The sequence below is a fragment of the Nyctereutes procyonoides genome, unplaced genomic scaffold (assembly GCF_905146905.1).
Source record: "Nyctereutes procyonoides isolate TBG_1078 unplaced genomic scaffold, NYPRO_anot_genome, whole genome shotgun sequence".
Classification (NCBI taxonomy): Eukaryota; Metazoa; Chordata; class Mammalia; order Carnivora; family Canidae; genus Nyctereutes; species Nyctereutes procyonoides.
Genome location: NW_026575129.1, coordinates 1,283,593 through 1,308,076, shown reverse-complemented (window position 1 = coordinate 1,308,076; position 24,484 = coordinate 1,283,593). Strand labels below are relative to the sequence as shown.

Genomic DNA, 24,484 nt, shown 5'->3' with positions numbered 1-24,484 from the left:
GGGGAAGGGCAGAGGGAGAGGGAGAAGCAGACTCCCCACCGAGCAGCAAGCCTGATGCGGGGCTCCACCCTAGGACCCCAGACCACTACCTGAGCCAAAGGCAGATGCTTAACCGACTGAGCCACCCAGGTGCCCCTTAATTCTCCCTTTTTGAGACACTGAGGAGTACAGGGGTTGGTAGAAAATGTGTATATGAAACGTGCTAGCATAAAACGCCTAGCAGAAAAGGAGAGCTGAATGAATGAGTCATCTCCAAGTGCCAAGGTGAGAAGCAGCCTAGATTCTCCATTTCTCACGGCCAACATACATCCTACTTATTCCTATCATTTGAGTTTCACTAACTTTCTAGAGGTAGTAAGGCCTGACGGATGGCAGATGAACCCTGTGTACTTCCTCCTCTTCCTCACCTCCCTTCCAAGCCCCCACAGCACAAGGTGGAACCCTGCTAGCCACACCAAACTCTACAAGGGAACCAGACATAAAAACTAACACTTATTTCAAGTAGCTCCTCATCACAAACCTTGGGCTTTCAAATCAGCAGCAGCAGCAATAATAATCAGCTTAACCCTGAAAGAGATAACAGGATGTTTAATAATGCCAGGCAACAGTTCTTCACTCAGATGTGTGAGTGACAACCCCAGGATCATTTTTAAGAGGACAGAAAAATGCAAGGTAGAAATCCAATCCCAGTCCAACCTGATTTGGCAACAGCAATGAAATGCATTGGGATTTTTTTACGTATACATAAACAAGGATAATTTAATCTCCACCCAAAGTAAGGCTCATTCAATTTCCATATACATAACTAAAAGATTTTCCCATGTGTATATGCTTTCAACATAGCATGGGCCAAGGAATTTTAAAAAATATATTTTTAGGTGAACTAAACCCCCAATGTGGGGCTCAAACTCATGACCCCAAGATGAAAGAGTAGCATGCTCTACCAACAGAGCCAGCCAGGTGCACCTGGACCCAGGATTTGAAGTCCACTTTTTGTTCAGGCCAGGAAAGGGCAAAGAGCAGGGGAGAGAAGCAAGGGGCAGTTGTGATGCAGGGGAACCACCGTCACCCGTCCCTCTCCAATATCCAAGCACCGACTCCCAGAGGCACATTCTGAACATGTATGTTTCCAATGTATTAAATCATTTAACCCACTAAGCATGGACTTTCCCACCTGCATTTTACAAGTATGGAAACTAAGGCACACAGAAATTAAAGTAACTTGCCTAGGTCCCACAGAGTGTGAAAACAAACATTAAATATTTGCCTGGCACTTGAAAGCTGCTCTGATTATCTTTAACAGATAAAAGAAAGAAGTTCCTCCTAGACAAACTGTATAGTACCAACACTTCAAGCAAAACCCGTAGTAACAACAAATATTTATTGAACGTTTTCTCAATGCTAGGGTAACAAGCTACCGCTTGATATTGAACATAAACATCATTTAATTTGAAATATATGTTGTCGCTTCCATCACTTGCAAATCAAGTCTTTTTAGATGGAGAGGACCAAGGAAATGCATTAACATTACTTAGGACTGAATTCATATCTGCAAAAAACAAAACAACAACAAACAAACCAAGCAAAAAAAGCCCATGAGAATGGAGAATATTACCAGGAACTAATTGATCTTGATTTTTAAAAATAATATTAAAAAGTCTTCCTTCAGGGATCCCTGGGTGGCGCAGCGGTTTAGCACCTGCCTTTGGCCCAGGGCTCGATACTGGAGACCCAGGATCGAATCCCACGTCGGGCTCCCGGTGCATGGAGCCTGCTTCTCCCTCTGCCTATGTGTCTGCCTCTCTCTCTGTGTGTGACTATCATAAAATTAAAAAAAAAAATAAATAAATAAAAAGTCTTCCTTCAGAAATGTGATAGTAATGGATAAAGGAGAACAATTAAAAGTCATCTTTGGGGACACCTGCGTGCCTCAGTTAAGCATCAGACTCTTGATTTTGACTTAGATCATGATCTCAGGGTCATGAGATCCAGTCCCACTGGGGCTCTGCACTCAGTGGGGGCATCTGCTTGAGATTGTCTCCTTCCTCCCCCCCCATTCTCTCAAATAAATAAAATCTTAAAAAAAAAAAAAGTCATCTTTGGGGATCCCAAGCAAAAAAATCAAATCGAATCATAGGAATGTTCTCCTGTCTGTAATCAGTAACAAAATAAACAGATCTGTAGTTTCCCTGCAGTGTGGGGGTAACTGGCTCCACTTATGTCTATTGAAGAGTATTTCTGCTAGCATATTCAACTGTTCTAAATACCATGAATAAGTGAATTAAAAACACTTCAAGCTGTTCTGAAGAAAAAGACGGAGGAAGAGGACAGCCTTCAAGCCTTACTGTTAGGCATCCGTGCCAGTATTACAGCCCAGAATTGCCAGCTTGGAGCCTCCCTTTTACATAGAAAGCTTTCCCAGCTCCCTCAGTGCTCTAAAAGCACTACCTCCACCGAGAAATCCTTGGGCAGTGGTCCTCAATCCCTCCTCCATGGAGATTTTGGACTTTATCTTCCACATCACATTTGTTCCCCAGAAGTGAGAAAAGCAACCTTAAAGACAGACAAAAATAAATCCTATAAAATAGACACAAACTTGTAGAGAAATCGATTCCCAGATTTCTATGCAGTGCCAAGCGTGTGCTCAGATCAAACACACACGGAGTAAGTTAACTAAAGCCTTCAGGTTCGTGCCCACATATTTACACTTACTTGATGAAAACCTGCAAGCACTGTGAGGAGGGTGATTGTGTATTAGGAACGTCTTTTCAGGGACACCTGGGTGGCTCAGTGGGTTGAGTGTCTGCCTTTGGATCACGCGTGATCCCGGGGTCCTGGGATCGGGATCAAGTCCCACACTGAGTCCTGCACCAGGCTCCCTGTAGGGAGCCTGCTTCTCCCTCTGCCTGTGTCTCTGCCCCTCTGTGTTTCTCATGAATAAATAAATAAAATCTTAAAAAAAAATAAAAGGAATGTCTTTTCACCTTTGCCCTTGACCAGTGCAATAGAATCCCCTACAAGTTTCACAGAGATAGTGGTGGGCCCCGTCTCCAGTTTGATCCAGAAGGCCTAGGGGAGGGGTGCCCAGATATTGGCCTCTGCCACAGGTTCTCAGGCGATGCTCTGCGCTGTTGCTCCTCCAGAAAGTGCTCCCTGAAAACCATGGCACTGGCGGGAGAGACAGTGTCAGGGGCTTTGAGGCATGCTGGCGCACAGGCCCCATCCACGCTCACACAGTAGGAGGCCGCTTAACATTTAGTTACGTCTCTGGGCCAACTTATGAGTGGAAAACACAGTGTGAGCCACTTTCCCACCAAACTGGGATGCCAGTCATTTGAGGGCTCTAAATCTCTAGTAAAATCTGAGAAGTAAAAATTGCCCCAGGTAATGGAGAGAAGGAAGAAAAAGAAAAAAGGTGACAGAAACCTTCTGCCAAATCGTTTACTTGTCAAGAGCTTTGTCCAGCTGTAAGTGTACCTTTTCTTCTCGCCTGTTCTTAGAGAAATTTACCTTCTGGGATGGTTTAGAATTAGCTGTCTGTCCCCTGGCTGGAGCTGATGAGGCCCAGGAGGGTACACGGCTCCCCATCTCTGTATTCCTTGACGCCGTCAGTACCGCAGGAGTCATCGTCACTGAGCAACGTTCATCCCATCCTGAGCAAAACTTTCTGACAAACCCACCCTTCCCGAGGAACCCCCAAAGCCAGAAGCGTGGCAAAGGGACTCTGAGCGACACCCGGAGCAGACGACAAGCACAAGCCTCCCCTGCCCTCCTACGTACGCTTTGCAGCACCAGCCCCTCCAACCACACCTAACCTTCTCTCAGGCCCCACTTCTGGGCCACTCACCAATCAAAATCTAATGGACAGTTAAAAAAACAAAACACAAAAGGTGTTTCAAAGAAAAAGATACTTCACTGAAAGACTACTTTCCTCAAGACAGGTCTCACTGCCCTTTGTTATCTACACAAGAATGATATTCCAGGACAGATGCCCTTCCGGCTCCCCGACTGTGGCCCAGCAGCTATCCCCACCACCTAAGCTTCAGTCCCAAACACGCTACCCACACAACCAATACACAAGGATGCCTTTCACTTTTTTTAAAAAAAGATTTTATTTATTCATGAGAGACACACACAGAGAGACAGAGAGAGGCAGAGGCCCAGGCAGAGGGAGAAGCAGGTTCCCCTCGGGGAGTCCGATGCGGGACTCGATTGGTCCGGAACAACATTCTGCTCTTCAAGTGAGAAAAATAAACACGAACAATAATGTGAAAAAGTACTGGCTCTCTTGTCGGTCACCTCACTGCAAGCTGCTGCCTGATTTCTCATCAACCCCAGATTTTAAGGCATGGACAGTCTACGGAATAAAGTGTGTTTTAAAAATTATTCCATTTGGACTCATTGGAGCATACAGCTGTATTATAGAGAAACCTTCCTTTCATTTCAGTGCCTCACAGTGAAACGGGATGTTTCCATACATACATAAAACCACTTGATGAAGCCTGGATGTACTCTATAAAAAGTCCATGCTTTCTTGGGGATGGGGAGGAAGCAAAAATCAAGTTTAGACAATACCATGCATCTACTTTTAAATGATCACATTGTCCAAATAGCTATGGGTTTCTGGACTTTGATAAATCATGACCAACGTCTGAAACAAAAAGAGGTGAAACCCCTGTAAGTAATTCATGGGAGACCAAACTGACAACAGCCAGTGAGCAAAGCTTTCAGGTTCTGATAGCACCAGCTTTCAAGTTCCCACTGTTACCAGCCAGCTGTGTGGCCTTGAGACATAATCACGGATTTCGGCCTCTCTGTGAAATAGGGAAACCGCTGGCCCTCTCAAAGGTGATAATGAGCAGATGATAACAGCTGCACATGAAAAGCACCAGCTCTTGCAAAGTACACCAACCTCAATTTCCCAGGCTGAACTGCCCACCCCGTAGGACCACAACTGACTATCACATCAGAAGATGAGCGGCCTTTGTTTCTCCTTTCGTCACCATGAAGGCTTGATGCATTAGGTCTGTTTGCATACTAGACTTTTAAATGAAATGAACTGTTAAAAAGCTTGCATAGTGGGAGGGTAAGGGACAACAGCAAACCAATGGTTCTCTAGAGAAAAAGAGTTAGCTCACACCCTGATACTCAATTCTGAAACAAACTTGGTATTACAAGCTTAAACTCTCCCAAACAAGTCATTTTGGCTAACGACATGTGTAATTACAGTTAAAGGCATACTACAATAACCCTTGAGCTGTTGGCCTTGAAGATCCTTTTGAAAACCTCAAAATAATAGTACATGAGGGAACAACCTTTTTGTCTACTAATGACAGCATCAGGAGGCAACATAGCAGATATCTTGAAACTTTTAAATTTGCATGAAAACAGCGATACAACGGAGAAGCCAAGAAGCACTAGACAGATGTAACAACCTATATTTCTTCTCAGATTAATACTGAGAAAGGGTTAAGAGGTTTAACTTAGGGGGGGGTCCCTGGGTAGCTCAGCGGTTCAGCACCTGCCTTCAGCCCAGGGCATGATCCTGGGGTCCCGGGACCGAGTCCCACGTCGGACTCCCTGCATGGAGCCTGCTTCTCCCTCTGCCTGTGTCTCTGCCTCTCTCTTTCTCTGTATCAGTCATGAATAAATAAATAAAATCTTAAAAAAAAAAAAGAGGTTTAACTTCTACTCCAGTCACCAAGAGATTTGGAAATCTCACCATTCGAACAAGAGCATTATCCAAAACAAAACAAAACAACAACAACAACAACAAAAACAAACAGCATCAGCCAGGACAGCCTCCCATCCCCCGCCCTCAACACACACACACACACACACACACACACACACACACACACACACACCCCTTCTGCTATGGCCCATGCTGGATTTTAAGAAAAAACAGTGAAACGTTGATTGCCATTAGTTCTACAATGCTTCTCTTGAGAGAAAAGAAGTTTTGCAGAGGGTAGAAAACCGCAGTGCTTGCCAAAAGCACATTGATTACTACCCACAGTACGCACTTAAATGTTGGCTAAATTATCAGTTCTCAGCGAGATCTTCTAAGTCTAGTCATAAAGCTCCCCTTTTACCATCTGTAGTATTAACTCGCAAGAAACCACAAGAAAACTTGACAGATCATGGTGGCAACTGTTTTGAGCATTATTTTCGCTAATTCATCATAGTTCGTTACAACAGCACAAAAATTATTTGCAAATCATGCCCAAGCATAAGTGTCATTTAAGTTTGGTTTTGGGGCGCCTGGGTGGCTCAGTTGGTTAAGCATCTGACTTTGGCTCAGGTCATGATCTCAGGGTCCTGGGGTTTAGCCTGGCATCTGGCTCTGTGCTCAGGGGGCAGTCTGCTTCTCCTCCTCCCTCGACCCCTCCCGCTGTTGATGGAGTAAAATGATTTCCAGCTTTACCTCTTGCCTCGTATTCCCTGCAGGACTGAATGAGCTATTTCGACTTTGTCCTACAGTAACAGGACACAAAGTAATTTCATAGGTTGCAGGAGAATGCAGCCAAAAATGGAAAAAGTGGGGATTAAATAGAAAATGATCCATTTAATTTTAATTCAGTGCTCCAGTGTGCCAATCAGGAAGACTTCAGTAACGTCTCATGTCAGAAATCCGAGAAGGATGCCTTCATGGAGAACTCTGAGAAATCCCTCAAGTACAACTTACTATGTGGTATTTTACAGACACCCAGCCTGGTGGAGAAGAGAGACACCGTGACAGCCCCGAGCTCAGTGAATTTACTTTGTTCAAGAATTACTGAATCAAATGACATTTCAAGGGAAGGAGAGATGGCAGGACCAGGCCTAAAACAAGTGTGACAGTTAATACCAACTACTAAAAAGCTGTTTCAAAGTCCAGTCTCAAATACCTTTTACTCAGAATGTACAGTACTAGAACTGAAATAACCATGTAGAGGGAATGTACTGGGGCTTTGCTTCCTGTTAAGTGTCAGGGATAAAGCATGTTTGGTATAGTTCAGGGTTTTATGGAGCCTCTACTCACTAAACCCAGAGAAGAAACAGTACAATTCTGTAATCAACAGGGCGAGGACACTACATTTTCCTTCCCCAGACTTCCTGTGAAGAGCTCACAGCACTATTTGCAGTGTTGTGTGGACAGGAGCCCAAAAATCAAACCACTACCAGAAATTATGTATTATAGGGGATTCCTGGGTGGCTCAGCGGTTTAGCGCCTGCCTTTGGTCCAGGGCGCGATCCTGGAGTCCCGGGATCGAGTCCCACGTCGGGCTCCCAGCATGGAGCCTGCTTCTCCCTCCTCCTGTGTCTCTGTCTCTCTCTCTCTCTCTCTCTCTCCCCCCTAAATAAATAAAATCTTTAAAAAATAAATAAAAATAAGTTGATTTAAAAAAAAACTTAAAAAAAAAAGAAATTATGTATTATAGGGACACCCGGTGGCTCAGTGGTTGAGCATCTGCCTTCAGCTCAAGCTGTGATCCCGGGGTCCTGGGATGGAGTCCCACATGGGGCTCCCTGAATGGAGCCTGCTTCTCCCTCTGCCTGTGTCTCTGCCCCCCGCCCCCCACCCCCCGCCGTCTTGAATAAATAAAACCTTAGAAAAAAGAAATTATGTATTGTAATACATCATACAGTCTCCATTTGCATGAATAATGTGTGTTACCGGACACTGAGTAACACTAAAGCGTATTCAACTAGACTTCTTAAAAAAACTATGAACCTGGTAGCAAAATTACAAAAAAGTTCATTTTAAGGACTTAACAGTCTCCTTTATTAAAGCCTTAATATCTTAGGGTGACCATAAAATCTGGAAACTATCAAACACTTTTCTTCTACTCAATGACCAAAGAATGCCAGCACTTTGTGAGCTGGCGAGATGCAAATGGGAGTGATTCCAACAAGCAGGCACACCACTCCATTACACCAAAGTTGTGAGAAAAGTTGGACAATCATTTCCAGAAAAAGTGGCAATGTGGAGTGTTCTTCGTGGTTGTAGGTTGGAAAGAACCTCCTTGGCTGCTGCTTCTGGGGTGTGCTAAATCCACAGGTACATTTGACGGAAAATCGAACAAACATCACAAATCCATCTGTGTCTGCATGTGAAGATGCTGCATTACTCCTCTTCATTCACTACAACTTTTTTTTTAAGATTTTATTTACCTATTCGTGAGAGACATAGAGAGAGGCTCTGGGGTTGGGGCGGGGGTGGGGGGGGAGACGACGCGGGACTGGATCCCCCAACCGGGATCAGACCCTGAGCCGCCCAGCCGTCCCCATTCACTGCAACTTCTGCACAGCACATTGAATCAGTGAGAAATGATCCACCAAATACATCGGCTTTAAAAATGTATCAAAAGCTGGGGGGGGTGGGATCCCTGGGTGGCGCAACGGTTTAGCGCCTGCCTTTGGCCCAGGGCGCGATCCTGGAGACCAAGGATCGAATCCCACATCGGGCAACCGGTGCATGGAGCCTGCTTCTCCCTCTGCCTGTGTCTCTGCCCCTCTCTGTGTGTGTGTGTGAGTGACTGCCATTAAAAAAACAAAACAAAACAAAAAACTGGGGGGGGTTTCTGGTGTGTATTTGCCTCGTTTCCAGACTCTGCGGTCATCGTATAACTCGGCACAATGAAGCCAGCTGCCACTGTTCGGGAGCTCGTCACATCGAGGAGACTGTCCCCGACCTGAGGTCCACAGCAGTGACCGCGGCCTGCGAGGTTCCCTCAAGTGCAGTGAAGGCTGCCAAGCCCTGGGTCCCGGGCCCGCTGGGGGCCGCCACCGCCATCCCCGCCCCGCACCGCGCGGAGGCTGCATCTGGCTCCTCGGGCTTCTTCCCCGCTGCCTGGCACCCAGGGCCGCACGGCGGAACCCGCTCCCCGTCCCGAGCTCGGCCCGCCGGCCTGGCGGCCCAGGCCTCGCTGGCGCCCAGGAGCCGGCGCAGGTGCCCCCGCCGTCGCCGCACGAGCCCGCGGGCAGAACAGGCAGCAGCCGCGGACCGCCGCCCGCGCAGACCCAGCGCCACCGTTCTGTTTGTTTTAAAGGAAACACTTCCTGGCACAAGTTTAGCGAAGACTATGGACTCTGAGCACGCAGACACGTGGTTGCGGCTAATCTACCCCCCCCCCCGCCTTCCGAGCGGCCTCCGGGCTGCTCACGGCGGACACCCCGACGCGGGTCACGCGGGCTCCGCGGGCTCCGGGGCCTCGCCAGGGCGGCCGCCGCAGGGTCGCAGGGCGGCAAAGGGACAGCAGCGCCCGGGAAGGAGGCACCGCGGCGCGGGCCCGCCTCCCGCTCAGGTGCAGGCGGGGCGGGGGCCTCCTGCCCTGGGGAGGAGGGGGCGGGGGGGGACGCCTGCCGGGGGGGGGCGCGGAGAGGGGGCCGCCTGCGGGGGGGGGACGGGGGGGCCTCCTGCCCTGGGGGGGGTGCGGGCCGCCTACCCTCGGGGGGGCGCGGGGTGGGGGCCGCCTGCCCTCCGGGACGTGGGGAGGCGCGGGGGGCACGGGGGCACGGGGTGGGGGCCTCCTGCCCTGGGGGGCGCGGGAGGCACGGGGTGGGGGCCTCCTGCCCTGGGGGGGGTGCGGGGTGGGGGCCGCCTGCCCTTGGGGGGCACGGGGCGGGGGCCTGCCCTCGGGGGCGCGGGGGGCGCGAGGGAGCGCGGGGTGGAGGCCGCCCGCCCTCCCGGACGGGGGCGCGGGGGCGCGGGGCCGCGGGGCGCTGGCCCTGCCCACCTGTAGCAGCGCAAACCAACTTTCCCTGGGAGCGGGAAGGCTCGGGCCGCTCACGCCACCCCCCGGCCCCAGGCGGTAGCGGCCCGGGGCTCCGAGGGCTCCTCACCTGAGGGCCCTAAGCCCCCACCTGGCCCGCGGTCCGCGGTCCCCGGGCTCCCCGTGGAGGCCGGGGCCCCCGCTGCGCATCAGGACTCGCGGGGCGGGAGGACGCGGCTCGCCGCCTCCTGCAACTTCAGCTGCGAACTTCGCCAGCGCGCAGCCGCTGCCCGCCCGCCGCCCGCGCCCGGCCCCTGGTCCCCCAGCGCGGCCCCCGGGGAGGGGCGCCCCGGGAGCGCTCCCCGAGGCCGCGAGTACTTACAGCCATAACGGGGTCTCTGCAGGGCCGGCGGCTCCGGGGCGCGCCCCCCGCGGCTCCCCTCGCCGGCCAGGCTGGCGGGCTCCGGGCCCGCGGGCGCGCTCGTGCCCGGCCGGTCGCCGCCCTGCCCCGGCCGCCGCGACATGGGCTCCGGCGCTCCCGGGTCTGCTCCCGGGTCCGCTCCCGCAGCCGCCGCGCCGACGCCGACGAGCGAGCTCCGCGTCCCGGGCAGGTCTCTGCTCTCCTGCCGCCGGGCCCCGTTATCCCCCGGGAGCGCGCCGCGCAGCAGCGACCCCTACCGCGAGCCGGGCGCCGCGCGGGACCCGAGGGCCCGCCCCTTCCAGGCCCGGCGGAGCGGGGGGGGGGGGCGGGCGGAGCGAGGGGCGGGGGGCTGCGGGGGGCGCTGCGGGGCGGGGGCGCTGCGGCCGGCCGCCGGCTTCTGGAGAGTTCCGAGGGTGGAGTGAGCCCACGTGGGGCAGAGCGGGAAAGCGCGGGAGACGCGGGAGACGCGGGCGCGCTTCTCTGCGCCCCGGGGAGGTGGCGCCGTGCCTTCTTCCTTCCTTCCTTTCCTTTCTTTCCTTTCTTTCCTTTCTTTCCTTTCTTCTTTGCTTTTCCTTCAAAAGTTGCTTCTGCAACTCTTCGTCTACAAAATACAGGGCTCCCCGTTCATGACGAACGGAGAGTGCGTGAGTGGCGGGAGAGCAAGAGGAGCAGCGCCCCCCCCCCGCCGCCCCCGCGCCCGCGGACCCCCTCCCAGGCGGGCTCCCCGCACAGCCAGTCCCGGCCGAGCCCGGAGGGCACTAAACGGCCCGGGGGGCCCCCTTGGAAGGGCTTTCCTAACGCGGTCGCGGTGGCCGGCGCGGGCTCTCCAGGGCTCCCCCAGGGCGAGCACCGCGGGAGGCCTGGGGGACTGTTTTATTTTTTTTAATTTTTTAAATTTTTTTTTAAGATTTCATTTATTTATTCATAGAGATGCAGAGAGAGAGAGAGAGAGAGAGAGAGAGAGAGAGAGAGAGGCAGAGACACAGGCAGAGGGAGAAGCAGGCTCCATGCAGGGAGCGGGACGTGGGACTCGATCCCGGGACTCCAGAATCACGCCCTGGGCTGCAGGCGGCGCTAAACTGCTGCGCCAGCGGGGCTGCCCCTGGGGGACTGTTTTAAACCCGTGCCTCACCTGTTTGGGGACTGTCAGAGGCGTTGGTGACCACGTGCTGGCAAAACAAAGTAATTGCGGCAGGCAGCGTGTGACTAACTGGAGAGAAAGTGCATCGTGACCCTCCGGAAGCAGGCAAAGATGGGCGGGGGGGGGGGGGGAGGGCGTCTCACGGCGGGGGGGGGGTGCGGCCCTTGAAGCTCAGCCCCGAGGGCCCCACCCTCAGAGGTTCCAGTTCCTCGGGGGTGCTTGGGAAGTGGCATGTCTAACCAGCTGCGGGGGAAGCTGACCTGCAGACCTGCGGCCCCTGCAAGAGCGCTTCGATAGAGGGTAGGCACGAGGCAGTTGGCTTGGGCCCAGGGACATCCCACCCAGACAGGCCGGAGAGGCGATTCTCAACCACTCCTCTCTTTTTTTTTCTTTTCTTTCTTTTCGAGCGCCATTAGATTCTCCCCTGATTGGGATGGGATGTGTGGGGGTTTTCTTCCCTAAAGAGCAGATGCCTCTAATTAAAAGAGCAATTCCAAAGTGAAACAGCCACATTTTAAGTTAGAGCACCCTGCCCGTCAATGTTCACCTGGAGGAGGAGCATGTTCAAGGAGAGTTTTCTACGCTTTGGAAGATGCTGGATTGGAACATAATCTAAAATTCATTCCATCTCTATGATTCCATGTATAAAGTACTGGACTGTAAAGCTCTCGCAAATAACCGTGTTCACTGTCAGTGGAAGATTTAAGACCCCACAAAGTGTGTGTTTTACCTATTTAGAGATGAGAGGGAAATCGTAAACTTGGAATGGTCAAGGAAGGCAAAGGGATTTGAAAGTGTGCCCTGAGGTAGACCTTGAAAAGTGGGTGAGAGTTGGATGCACGATGTCCGCCCCAGGAAGAGCGGCAAGGACTAAGGACTAGGGGTGGGGCATGAGCTTGGGTGAGGTAGGTGAGGGTGGGCGCTCGAGCTGGTATCAGATCTTGGAGGACACTGAGGTCAGGCTTAGGGGACTGGATGTTATCACGGGGGCATATGAAAGCCCTTAAAGTTCTGGGTATGGGAGCTGCATGATGAAAGGGAGTTCAGGGAAGGTAAATCTTGCAGCAGGTTATGAGGTAGATTAGAGAAGCGGCTGTGGCAGGAGTAGACAAGAAGAGAGCTTCGATGACGTCCACACCAATAAGTGATAGAGGTGACATTCTAATACAAATAAGTTGGTGCCATCAACATTTCCATAGATGTCAGAGATTGTAATAAGTAAATATCTGTTAATGGTAGAAAGTAAAGGTTAAAGCATAAACAGATGCTCTGCAGGAAAGTCATTCTAAGTTCATGTGCTAGCTGGTCAGCTCTTCTTTGGGGGCTCTGGGGTGGTTTCAAACTCTGTCATGACTAATGCTTCCATAGAGAACTTAACACTGCAAAGAAACTAAAAGCAAATGCTTCTGTCTGTGTGTGTGTGTGTGTTTTTTAAGTGCTGGAATCCATCTTTGGGATTTCAGTCTGCATTCACTGGGTAGCAGTACTAGCTCTCAGATCACTTCTCTGCAGAACCTCAGAAAACAAACTTATTTGCAGAATTCTGGACTATTTGACATTGGAGAGGGAGTCAAATAAATACAAGGCAATGTGCCAACGTACTTTGCCATGTGATTGTGCTTGCAAGAATATTAAAAACAAAAACTGAAGCCATCTACTAAAAAATCTTTTTTAATAAAGCAAGAGTTTTTTTTCTTTAATGTGAAACAAAAGATGACATTGAAAAACTAGACACAGTAAAAACAATTTTGAAGCAACATTGTTTTTAAAAGATAGTTTTCTAAGAGTTACCTCTTGAATGAAATGAGCATGAAGGTGTCTGGAAAAAATGCAACTTTGTTTTTATAACTATAACAGATTAATTATATCAAGAGCATCAAACAGGATTAAAAAAGTATATTTAAGTAAAAATCTTGGCTTGCAATTCTAACATTCCATTCACCTTTGAAATAATTTGGTGATTTTCCAGTATCATTTTATTGATCATTTTAATATTACCGGAATAGTGAACACTGTGCTTTCATAGTATCACCCAAGGAAGTGAAGCATGAAGCAATGACAAGAAAGAAATGATTCAAAGCTTTTTGCAAGTCCTGGGAGCCCTTGAGTTGTTAAGATTTTCTAACCCATTCTCTGTCCCAGAAAAAGCAAATGGCAGAGCAGGAACTGCACTTCTTTCCAAGGGAGACTTCTATATCTAAAAAGGAAATTGTTACAGTCCAACATCAGAGTTAAAAAAATCGGAACAAATAAATGCAACCGTAAGTGTTTCAGTTCTCAAAAAAAAAAAAAAAGGAATAGTATTATCAGGGGATTAAATAACTGTAGGACTGATGGCCTCGTAGCATCATTGTATGGACAAGGCTGAGCAGCACAGAGAGGTTGTGTGACTCCTTGGCTATGGAAGAACAGAGCCTGCACTACATTCCACACCTCCTGAGAGTCTACGTGCACTGCTTTTTGTACTATACATATATTTGTTTACATATACTTCCTTTTCCATTAAAGTCATTTTTTTACTCCACTAAAATCTGTATGATTTTGGACAACTTTCAACTATTTTGTTAATGCTAAATCAGTAAGCAATCTTGCATTTTTCTCTTTGCCTTAAAGTTCTAAACAAATCAAACTTTGGAAAAGTCTAATTTTAGCAAGTAAATAAAACCACACACAATTCCATTATTATTTCCCATTTCACAGTTCAAGAAAGTTAGAACTCCAGTGACTCAGAAGACGATTCCCAGGGCAGCCTGGCAATGAGCAGGAGGAGAAAGCAACATTGATTCTGGGTGACTCCCTTCCATTTCTATCCCTTTTACACCACATTAATTTTCTCAGCTGCATTTATCATCTAACATTCCACAGAGCGGATTATTTGTTCATTGTCCCAGAATGTGAGCTCTTGAGAGGTAGAACTTGATCTGATGTTCACTGCTGTGTGCCCAGGACTTACAGCAATGCCTGGAATGTAGTGGCTGCTCAATTATTTTGATACAATCACAACTTTGCTAAATACTTATGTGTACCAGGCAGTATTCTAGAAATAGTTATTCTTGCCTTTTTTAAGATTTTATTTATTTATTCATGAGACACTCGGAGAAAGAGGCAGAGTCACAGGCAGAGGGAGAAGCAGGTTCCTGATGTGGAGCTCCTTGATCACAAGGAGCCTGATATGGGACTCAATCCCAGGACCCCAGGATCACACCCTGAGCCAAAGGCAGATGCTCAACCGCTGAGCCACCCAGGCATCCCGATACTCGTTATTTTCAATCTTGTAGAAATTCTGAAGAAACTGAGACTTGGAGAGCCTCATAGTGGTAAGGGGCAGCACTAGGTTTGAGTCTAAACTACCTCCCCACCACCACTGCACAGAAGCCAATCTCCCATTCTTTAGACTAACAAATTGAATGACAAATTTCAACATGCTCACCTTCTACTAAACACGTTTCCTTCTCCCAGGTGAACGTTCTAGAACCTTCGACAAATGCCCCCAAGTTATCATCATGTATATGCCATCACAAAGACCTAGAGACCTGGGGTCCAGTTTGTGTACAGCCACTAATTTTGATTATAATTTTACTTATAATCCTTTGCAGTTCTCTGTTGGTTTTTGTTTTGTTTTGTTTTCTCTCTGTTGGTTTTATACGTATTAACTAGATAAAGTCGGGCAGCCTGGGTGGCTCAGAGGTTTAGTGCTGCCTTTGGCCCAGGGCGTGATCCTGGAGACCCGGGATCAAGTCCCACGTCAGGCTCCCTGCATGGAGCCTGCTTCTCCCTCTGCCTGTGTCTCTGCCTCTCTCTCTGTGTCTCTCATAAACAAATAAAATCTTTTTTTAAAAAAAATTAGATAAGTCTGAAAGTTGCTTAGCAAAATTATTTTTAAAAATCGTTCATGCTTTCCCTCTGACCGTAACATAAAATATGTTTTTACCTTAATCTCCGATCTACCTTTGGTAGAAGTTCTTAGTCCTCGCTTCAATTTTCTCTGACTCTTATACTTTCCTTCTGGAACACTTTGTCTTAATTGGTTGTTGAGAGGCAAACAAACTTTGAGCTGACTTAGAAGAGCTTAGAAATTTCAGAAGAAGCTACACTCTTCATCAGGGAATGAAAAATTATAACACTCACTATTGACAAATATTAGCATGTTTAATTAGTATGGAATATTAGGAATGCTTATGCAGTGTTGGGAGGGGGGTACTTTGAGCAATCATTTAGAGGAGTGACTTGGCCATCTCTAGTTACGGTGTACAATTCCTGAAATTCAGTAATTCCACATCTACTAAGATCCTCTAGAGAAGCTCCCACATTCAGGTAAACAAGGATGTTCATTCCAGGAAAAACTGGGTACAGCCTAAATGTCCTTATGTGGCAGAATGGAAAAATATATTGTGATATATAAAAATATGATAGCTTAAAAAATACTATGTGATGCCATTTGTGTACAATTATGAACATACAAAATAATATTACATGATACATACTGGGACATTTGCATGCAGCAAAAGTATAAAAACATGCAAAGGAAGAACATGCCAATTTCAGAATAACCTCTGAGATGAGAAACTGGGGAAGAAAAGGAAGCTGAGAAGGTAGACAAGGAACATCAAATTCTATAGCATTTCATTTCCTTCATAAAAAAAAAAACTGAAGTAAATATGGCATTTGTTGTATCCAGGTGGTACACACATAAGTATTTGGTATTTTATCCTCTATATCTTCCTCTATGTTTGGAATGCTTTTCAAAAAATTTTTAAGAGAAATATGCATCTGTTAACATAGTCAAAACAGATATAATGTCTTAGGATATTGGTGTACCAGCTTTTAGAAGTTCAGATTCATTTACTTTTCTTGATTCAGGCAAACCTATATTATTTCAAAACAAAGCTTCGTTGAGATATTGACAGCGGCAATTTGTTTTTTTTTTTGTTTGTTTTGTTAAAGATTTTTATTTATTTATTCATGAGTGACACAGAGAGAGAGGCAGAGATATAGGCAGAGGGAGAAGCAGGCTCCATGCAGGGAGCCCGATGTGGGACTCGATCCCGGGACTCCAGGATCACCCCCTGGGCCAAAGGCATACGCTCAACTGCTGAGCCACCCAGGTGTCCCAACAGGGGCAATTTGAATATGCAAACATGCACATCTTTCTAGCAAGGTGCTACTCATCTGGTGCTGGAGTTATAGTTTCCACCCCAAACTCAGCTGCTCCCTAAGGGGCTGCTGAGCCCACTCCTGATGACTGCTTTTCCACTTGGAGATTGAGCAGTGGTTCCTGGTCCTCCTGTCAAGGCTCACAAAGGATAACTGTTCACTTCATGAATGGGTGGAAAGTCGACCATTTGATTGGTCCATTGTCTAAGTAGATATTGCCACACTTTATCACAAAGTACTGCTTAAACATTCTGAAGGTGTCCCCTTGGTTTTAAAGCCTCTCCAGTTTACTTCGTTGTGTTTTGTGTTTTGTAGCTAGCCAGCTGCTAAAGCTCAGCCACTCGGCTTGCTAAGAGTTAATTTCACATCTGGATCTGGTCAGCCTGAGGCCAAGCGTAAAAGTCAATAGCGAACCAAGGAACACCACTGCAAGGAAGGCAGAAGGCACCAATGCCTGCCTTTTGCCTTACTGTAAGTAAAACCATCACCTCAACACATAAAAAAACTGAGTCAACCAATTCTACCTCAACCCCTTCCCCAGTTACTCATGGGTCTTTCCTCTGTTTGACACTCTGTTAATACAAACATTTTCAGTCACTTAATTCAAAACCTCCATCTTTTTTGGTTCCTCTAGAATCCTTCCTCAGCATCCAATCCCTCACTGAGACTGGTGGCTCTTTGTGAAGATCTCTCTTGTCTGTTAACATCTCTTCTTTCTTCTTTGCTCTCATCCTCACCACTGCCACTCATGTTCAAGCTCTTACCTGGGCTGTTCCCATGGCTATTGCTGTGTTGACTTTCTCCTTCTTTCAATTTAGCTTATTTCCTCCTCTAAATTCCTGTATCAAAAAATTTTAAAAGGATGTATTTATTTGAGAGAGAGAGAGCGCACCTAAGTATGCAGGAGGAGGGCAGGGAGGGAGGAGGAGGGAGAGTTTAAGCAGACTCCACACTGAGAGCAGAGCCCAATGAGGGGCTCGATCTCAAGACCTTGAGATCACAACCTGAGTGAAAATCAAGAGTCGGACATCCAACCAACTAAGCCACCCAGGCGCCCAAATTATTTTTAAATGAACTTAAATTGGTTTTCACTCTGAGAGTGAATTCTACATTCTCTTGAGTGAACCGAGAACATTCCAAGAGGTAAAGTTAAACAAAATAGAAAAGAGTTAGGAATTTATCTTTTTCAAACTACGATGTTAATTTTCAATGTCCTTTAAAAAGTCATAGGTCAAGTTCTTCTAAATGTCTGGAGTTTATATCTTCTCAGAAAAGATGTTAATTAGAATATACTTGAGGTTTAAAAGAATACTTCATTGAAATTGGATGAGATGCTCTTTGAAAAAGAAAGCATTTAGCTGGAAATCCTACAGAGAGGATTCCTTCATTGGGTGGAGTCTTCTTCCTTTGGCAAAAAAACCTTTGACCAACATTTTGAAATCTGTGCCCAATTCACATGTGATTCCTTTTCAAGATCATCATAGATGTATCTAGAATGCCAAACTTCCAATGGACCAGAAGACCTGAGCTCATTTTGATTTTATTTTTGATTTTTACACTAATTTTCTTGTAAACACATTTACAAATAACTTTTTTTTAAAGATTTTATTTATTTATTCATGAGATACACAGAGAGAGAAAGGCAGAGACACAGGCAGAGAGAGAAGCAGGCTCCCCATAGGGAGCCCGATGTGGGACTCGATCCCAGGACTCCAGGTTTATGCCCCGAGCCAATGTCAGACGCTAAACCACTGAGCCACCCAGGGATCCCCTACAAATAACTTTTTAATCTTAAATGATTTTCCCATTCTTCATTCTATTTTAGCATTAATTTTTTTTCTAGTTCTTCTATTTAAGCTAGTGCATCTCCATGGTAATATAATTTAAATAGAATTTAGCTAACACTGCGTATCTTATCTGTTAGGGTCTTATAGTTCTTGGTCTCAAAAATTAGGTTTTGGAATTCCACTCATGTTTACTTCCCTTAATTAAGTTGCTCAGTCCCTTAAAAAATTTCCAGAATCAGGGGCCCTGGGTGGCACAGTCAGTGGAGCATCCGACTCTTGCTTTAGGCTCAGGTCAGGATCTCAGGATTGTGAGCTTGAACCCTGTGGGGAGCCCTGAGTAGAGCCCTGCTTCAGGCTCCCAGCTCAATGGAAATCTGCTTTTCCTCCCCCTCTGCCTACTCTCACCCTCTGGCACCCTGCTAGTGTGTTCCCTCGCTTTCTCAAATAAGTAAATAAATCTTGGAGCGCCTAGGTGGCTCAGTTGGTTAAGTGCCTGCCTTTGCCTCATGTCATGACCCCAGGGTGCTGGGATTAAGCTTCCCATCAGGCTCCCTGCTAAGCAAGAGTCTGCTTCTCCTTCTCCCTCTGCCCCCACCCCTGCTCTCTCTCTCTCAAATAAATAAATAAAATATTTTAAAACAATCAATTAATCTTTTTTTAAAAATCCCCAGTATCTAGTGTCCAAGGGCCACAAATAGAAGAGGTCACACTTGCCCACCCCTCCTCCTGTGTATTCTTACACCAAATGGGCATTGATTCTTCTCCCATGATGCTTCTGTCAGGTTTCATTGATAAAAGAGTACTATTTTAGGACTTTTTTTTTAAGGGAAAAGGTAGAAGAAGAGATAATATATAAAATTACTATTTCTGAATAATTGTCATTTCTTCCTCAAAGAGTTCTTGGGTCTCCATGTCTCGGAGTGCTTAACAAATCATCTCTTCTGGTTTAGCTGCTTTCTAGTTTTATTCATGCTTGTAAACTCAGTGCCTTGCATATAATAGAGACCCAATGAATATTCATCAAATAAACGAATGATGAACAAATTTTAGTCCTCTCCAAAATGAATTTCTTGGTACACCCTCAAACTGGGCTTCTAAAATCACTTTCTTGCCTCTCCCTGGCTCTTTGATGCCAACAAGCCCTGTTGTGGAGGAGAAATTCAGTAACACCTCATATCTGGTGGAGGGCCAATGTTCAAGCAGAATCTGGTTGCAGCAGAGAGCTAAACCTTGGTAGATGACCTTCACGTAAAGTAACAACCGGCACTACAATATCTCCCATCTAGAAAAGAGCAGAGCAGCTGCAGAGCAGAATTGTACGTGACGTGTGAATGAAATCCAGAAAGAGGGGTAACTGACATTTTTGAGAAGGAGAAACACCTTGGAGGCCCTTGGAAGGTCACTTACATGTTCTCAATGCAAGGCTGTTCCTTCCAACCAGCCAACCTGTTCAACTTCCAGAAAGAGGAAGCAAAAGGGAGCAAACAAGATTATGGATTTGTCTTTCTCAGGAGCTGCCCATCATGGCAGGACCACACGGTGAGCATGACTCCAGTGAGAGACAAACCCTGCTGAAGCAGTGAGTCATACTGCAGAGGCTCTAGCTCCAGAAATCACAGCAAGGGGCAAAATTCCATCAGCACATTCTAATCACTCCGCTGTCTAGGGGCCAGGGCAAAAGATAAGGCCCAGGAAAAACAGAAACCGCGTAAAGAAAGGTAGAAGAAGGGCAGGTCAGGCCTAAGAACAGAATAAGAAAAATCCTGGGGATCTTGGGAGGCATTGAGCCAAGGGTAACTTAATAAAGCACGGTCTGGGGGCAGAGTGTGATGCTGATTTCCACTCCCTGGCTTAAAAGAAGAGAGTTTCCATGGAATTCTCTGTGCCATGTTGCTCCTTACTGATAGCTACCAAATGACTGAGCAAGGCTGTAAGTATCAGAGAAGCATCCAGAGTGGGAGTTGAAAATGATCACTTGGGAGACAGGAAGAAGCCAGGAGGGGCTTGAAGAGAATAGGTTGGCTTCTTGGAATGGAGGAGGCAGGAGAGCTGAGCTGGGACCAGGGAGAAAGTGTGTCTTGGAGAAAGTATGTGGCACAGGAGCTCCGGCGCCACCGGCACCCCGACCAGCGCCCTGGGGCGCTGCAGGAAGGAAGGGCGTGCCCTCCCCCGCAGCGGGGAGGGGGGCTCAGCCTGCCTTCGGTTCCGGTCTCATTCTCAGGCACCGCCTGCTTTAGCAGCTGCTGGACTTTCCTCGGCTCGTTCTTCTGCATATTCAACAAGGTTTCCGATGCCTCCTTTATGCAGGAAGCTATGCTAAATGTTGAGGAGGGGTAGAAAGGAATATAAACCATGCGCTGTGCGCTGCGGCAGCTTACAGCTCCACTTTGCTCTTCCCCTAATTTTTACACGACTCTGTCATTCCAAGAGGTCAACTGGGTCCAAATAGCATAGGTCGAGTAATAAAGGTGGGATGGGAAAGTCATTCTTATTCACCCCGGGCGATAATGTGATATTCTCAAAAACTTTGTTTACATGTTTAGTCTCACAAAAGAGTGGTCCAAAACTAAAAACTGAATGAAGAAGGCAAATAGAAGGGAATTTGGAAAAAAAAAAAAAAAGCTCATTTTTATCATCTAAGTGTATGACCTATATTTACTAAAACTCATGTCCTTTTTCACCTTGAGCTTCTACACAGCTAAAATTGTCTCGTTAAGGTAGCAAGGTGTATTCAGAACAGAGAAATATGTCTTATTGTCCTAAAAGTTGCCTGTGCAGTCTTGCTGCTTTCAAAAGTTACAGAGAATCACGCTCTGTGAGTTCAAATACTTCCTTTTATGCTGAATAAATAAACTTGCTTCCACGTCAGGATGAGCAGATAGTTCCAAACACTAAACACTTAATGACATTCAGCATGAGAGTCCTCAATGCGATTTCTAAAATGGGTGGTTAGGACATTCCGAACCTTTAAGAAAAGGGAGCACGAGGGATTCCTGGGTGGCTTGGCGGTTTGGCGCCTGCCTTTGGCCCAGGGCGTGATCCTGGAGTCCCAGGATCAAGTCCCATGTCAGGCTCCCGGCATGGAGCCTGCTTCTCTCTCTGCCTGTGTCTGCCTCTCTCTCTCTCTCTCTCTCTCTCTGTGTGTGTGTGTGTCTATCATGAATAAATAAATAAAATCTTTAAAAAAAAAAAAAAGAAAAGGGAGCACAAGTACCCCTTGCAGCTTTTGGTGCAAGTGATATTCGTATGTACGTAATATTCCCTGTCTTTCTATGTTATATACATATATGTATATATTATACATATGTATATATTTACTATGTCACTTAGTAAAATAACCAGGCTTTTTATTCAGTTAAGTATCCCTGGGACATCCAGTGTTCAGCTAGGGCATCAGGTAATCCGACATGGGAGGAGGTGGGATGAAGCTCGAAGAATTCACACGCTTGCTAGAGGGCATTCCCAATTTCCACAGAGGGAAGTAAGTGCTCTATGTAGAAGGCTGTTAGAGACCCTTGGCCCTCCAAGGCCTTAGGCCTGTTTCACTAGTTTTATGGAGGAGTAGACTGAGGCACAAGTGTCTGGAAGATGATGAGCCATCCTTGGTTTTGCACTTTTCTTGCCTGACAGTAGTTTCTCTTAGTGAGCAGAAGAAGGGAATCAGATAGACTAAGAACCTTGCCAAGGTCATTCAGGGCTTTTGTCCAAGTTCTAAATGTTGTTGGCTTGGAGATTCACCTGGAACATTCCTGACTAATGACTGGGAGGCAAAGGTCTCCTCTAGAATTAAGTGCCACCTCTACAGAGAAATTTTCCTGGTGAAGCTTTGCATTTAGCTTCTTTTCTTTTCTTTTTTCTTTTCTTTCTTTCTTTCTTTCTTCTTTCTTTCTTTCTTTCTTTCTTTTATAAACTTTCTTTTTGCACTTGGAAGAGGAAGAAAAAAACAAAAGAATGGATTGAACTATTTTTTTTCTTCAAGATCAAGACACGGATCTGAAGTGTAAAGAGGCTGACAATATTGCACTTGGCTCTTGGCTTAAGTGGGCTTGATCAACTGTGAAGGGCCTGTGAAATCACTTTATGTTATGCGCTACAGCTGGGGAGAACAGTGTTTCAGCTGCCCCCTCTATGGCACTGGGTAGTCTCCTTCACTATTTCACTATTTCCTAGAGCCAAACAAGGCCCACAGATATTTACTTAGCTTGTACTATGCAGGCCCATACAGTGTTTGTAAGTAATTAAATTAGTCACTAATACATAAAAAGAAGCTGGTTGTGGTTTTTCCCTTCTCAAAAAAAAAAAAAAAGCCCAAAGCCAGCCAGTGGGAGCCACATCCTCCTGCAGCAGCAATGGCTGTGAGTGGGCTGTGGTTAGCGACTGCTTCTTTACATGGGACATGGATCCTCATTCAGTCAGAGCCCACGGGCCCTGCTACCACCCTGGGGTATGTGCCCAGCCTGCTCCTGCCTCACAACCTTGTCCTCCTCTACTTTTATTGTCACCGATGTCTACTAAGAACCTGGTTCTGTGGATTTTTCTGACTCGCCTGTGTTCTCAGGCTTTGCCCTGCTGAGTTCCCCCCTGTTTCTCAAAGCCCTGCTGTCTTCTAGGTGCCATCCACACACTGCACAGTCTCACCGGCCAATCCATGCACAGCTCAAATCTTACTCTCTCAAGTGACACTTGTTCATCCTCACAGGGTTTTCTGGACCTACTGGAAAGAGTATAGTGGTATGAATTTTGGACCAGGTGACAGGCCAGGTGGAGAGAGATTTTTGTACAGGAGATCTAGCTGTTGTGCCAGCTTCAGGGGTATGTGGGGAGTGCCACCCCTTCCTGAGAATGGGATCCACCCAAGATTTGAGAACTCTGATTAGGTGGTAGGGTTTAGAATGGTTACACCCCTCTCCACAGCCATCTCAGGAAAGGAGAGAAGGGCTCCCTGGCTGCACATCTGCCTCCTCAGATCCCCTCCAAGGAACTTCTCTCAGGTCCTCCTTCTGAGCCCAGGCCAGCCGGGACTGGAAATGAAGCAGTGAAGAGCCCATCAGAATCCCCTTTGATGCCAGCAGGGCACCAGGCCTCCTGGCAAACTAGCAAGCACTGCTGAGGGGAACATATGACTTCTCACTTGCCCTGCAGGTACAGCTCCAAGGTCAAACAAGCCTGGAGGGCTGCCACGCTGGGGACAGGGATGGGTTCCCACAGCCTGGAGAGAAAGGGCTCCCGAAACCCTGCCTTGTCCCCTCCATTATGGCTGGCCCTCTATGGGTTCTGTACTATGATCACCAGACTGGCAGCTGGTTTACTTCCTACAGCTTTTCTTTCTCCTTCTCCAGACTTCTAGCTTTAGGAAGTACTTAACAAGTCTTGTGTTTAAACAAGCACATGGCTGGGGCCTGGGAACCCTAAGGAACAACAGGCGGGGGCAATGACCTTTCTCATAGTCCCTTAGTCTTTGTTCACAGCCCAGAAGTTTTGTGTGAATTTGGAAAAAAATCACACTGTGATCTGAGGGACTGCAAGACAGAGAAGGAAAGAGAGAGAGAGACAGAGGAGAGAGTTTGGAAATAAGTTCTTAAAGCTAATGGGTCCCTGGCAAACATCCTGATTTCTCTAGGTTTGCAGGAACAGGAGACTCACGGAGCTGCCTATCAAGTTACAGCATAGATTATCACTCTACACATGGGGATTCAGGCTGACTTAGATCCAGGAGAAAAGAATGTAATAGAAAAACTGAGAGCATGCACCTTGATGTTTAAAACTAAAATTGATGACTTGTGTAAGTGTGAACATTTTGATTCTATAGGGAAATTACTGGGTGTCAGAAACGATTTGCATGAAATCACAGCATATTTACTGAACGGCTGGTAAGAGCCTAACCTCTGCTGTCAAGGAATTCGTACGTAGTCTCACTGGTTTAAGAAGGCATGGATTTTGGAAAGAATTAATAAGAAAACAAATGTCAACCAAACAGACAGAACACCGTAGTAACGAGAATATTTCTTAGCAAAACTCCACGTTGTGAGTTTTTAGGACAAATAGAACATTCGATCTGTCAGGGAAGGTTTTGCTGAATTTGGCATTTACAATGTTTTACCGTCTGCACAATGTTCCCAGTTTGGCCAGACAGGAGCTACGTCTTATTTCTAGCATCTAGAACATGTTGACAGAGTAAGCGTGTGTGCTTGTTGAATGAATGAGTGAGGGAATGAATGAATTAAAGTAAAGAAGGTAAACAGGTCCCACTATATTCAGGAATCCACTTAGGCACACTTCCCAG

At 47.1% G+C, this 24,484-nt stretch overlaps 1 protein-coding gene across 1 annotated transcript in view; it reads right to left on the bottom strand.

Moving 5' to 3' along the window:
- IQGAP2 (IQ motif containing GTPase activating protein 2) overlaps positions 1 to 10,310 on the bottom strand; it is a 297,908-nt gene extending 287,598 nt beyond the window's left edge. Inside the window, exon 1 of the mRNA XM_055342241.1 lies at positions 10,081 to 10,310. Within this exon, the coding sequence (XP_055198216.1) occupies positions 10,081 to 10,222 (142 nt within the window). The 5' untranslated portion in view covers positions 10,223 to 10,310. The remainder of the gene's footprint in view (positions 1 to 10,080) is intronic.
- Positions 10,311 to 24,484: the final 14,174 nt, after the last annotated feature.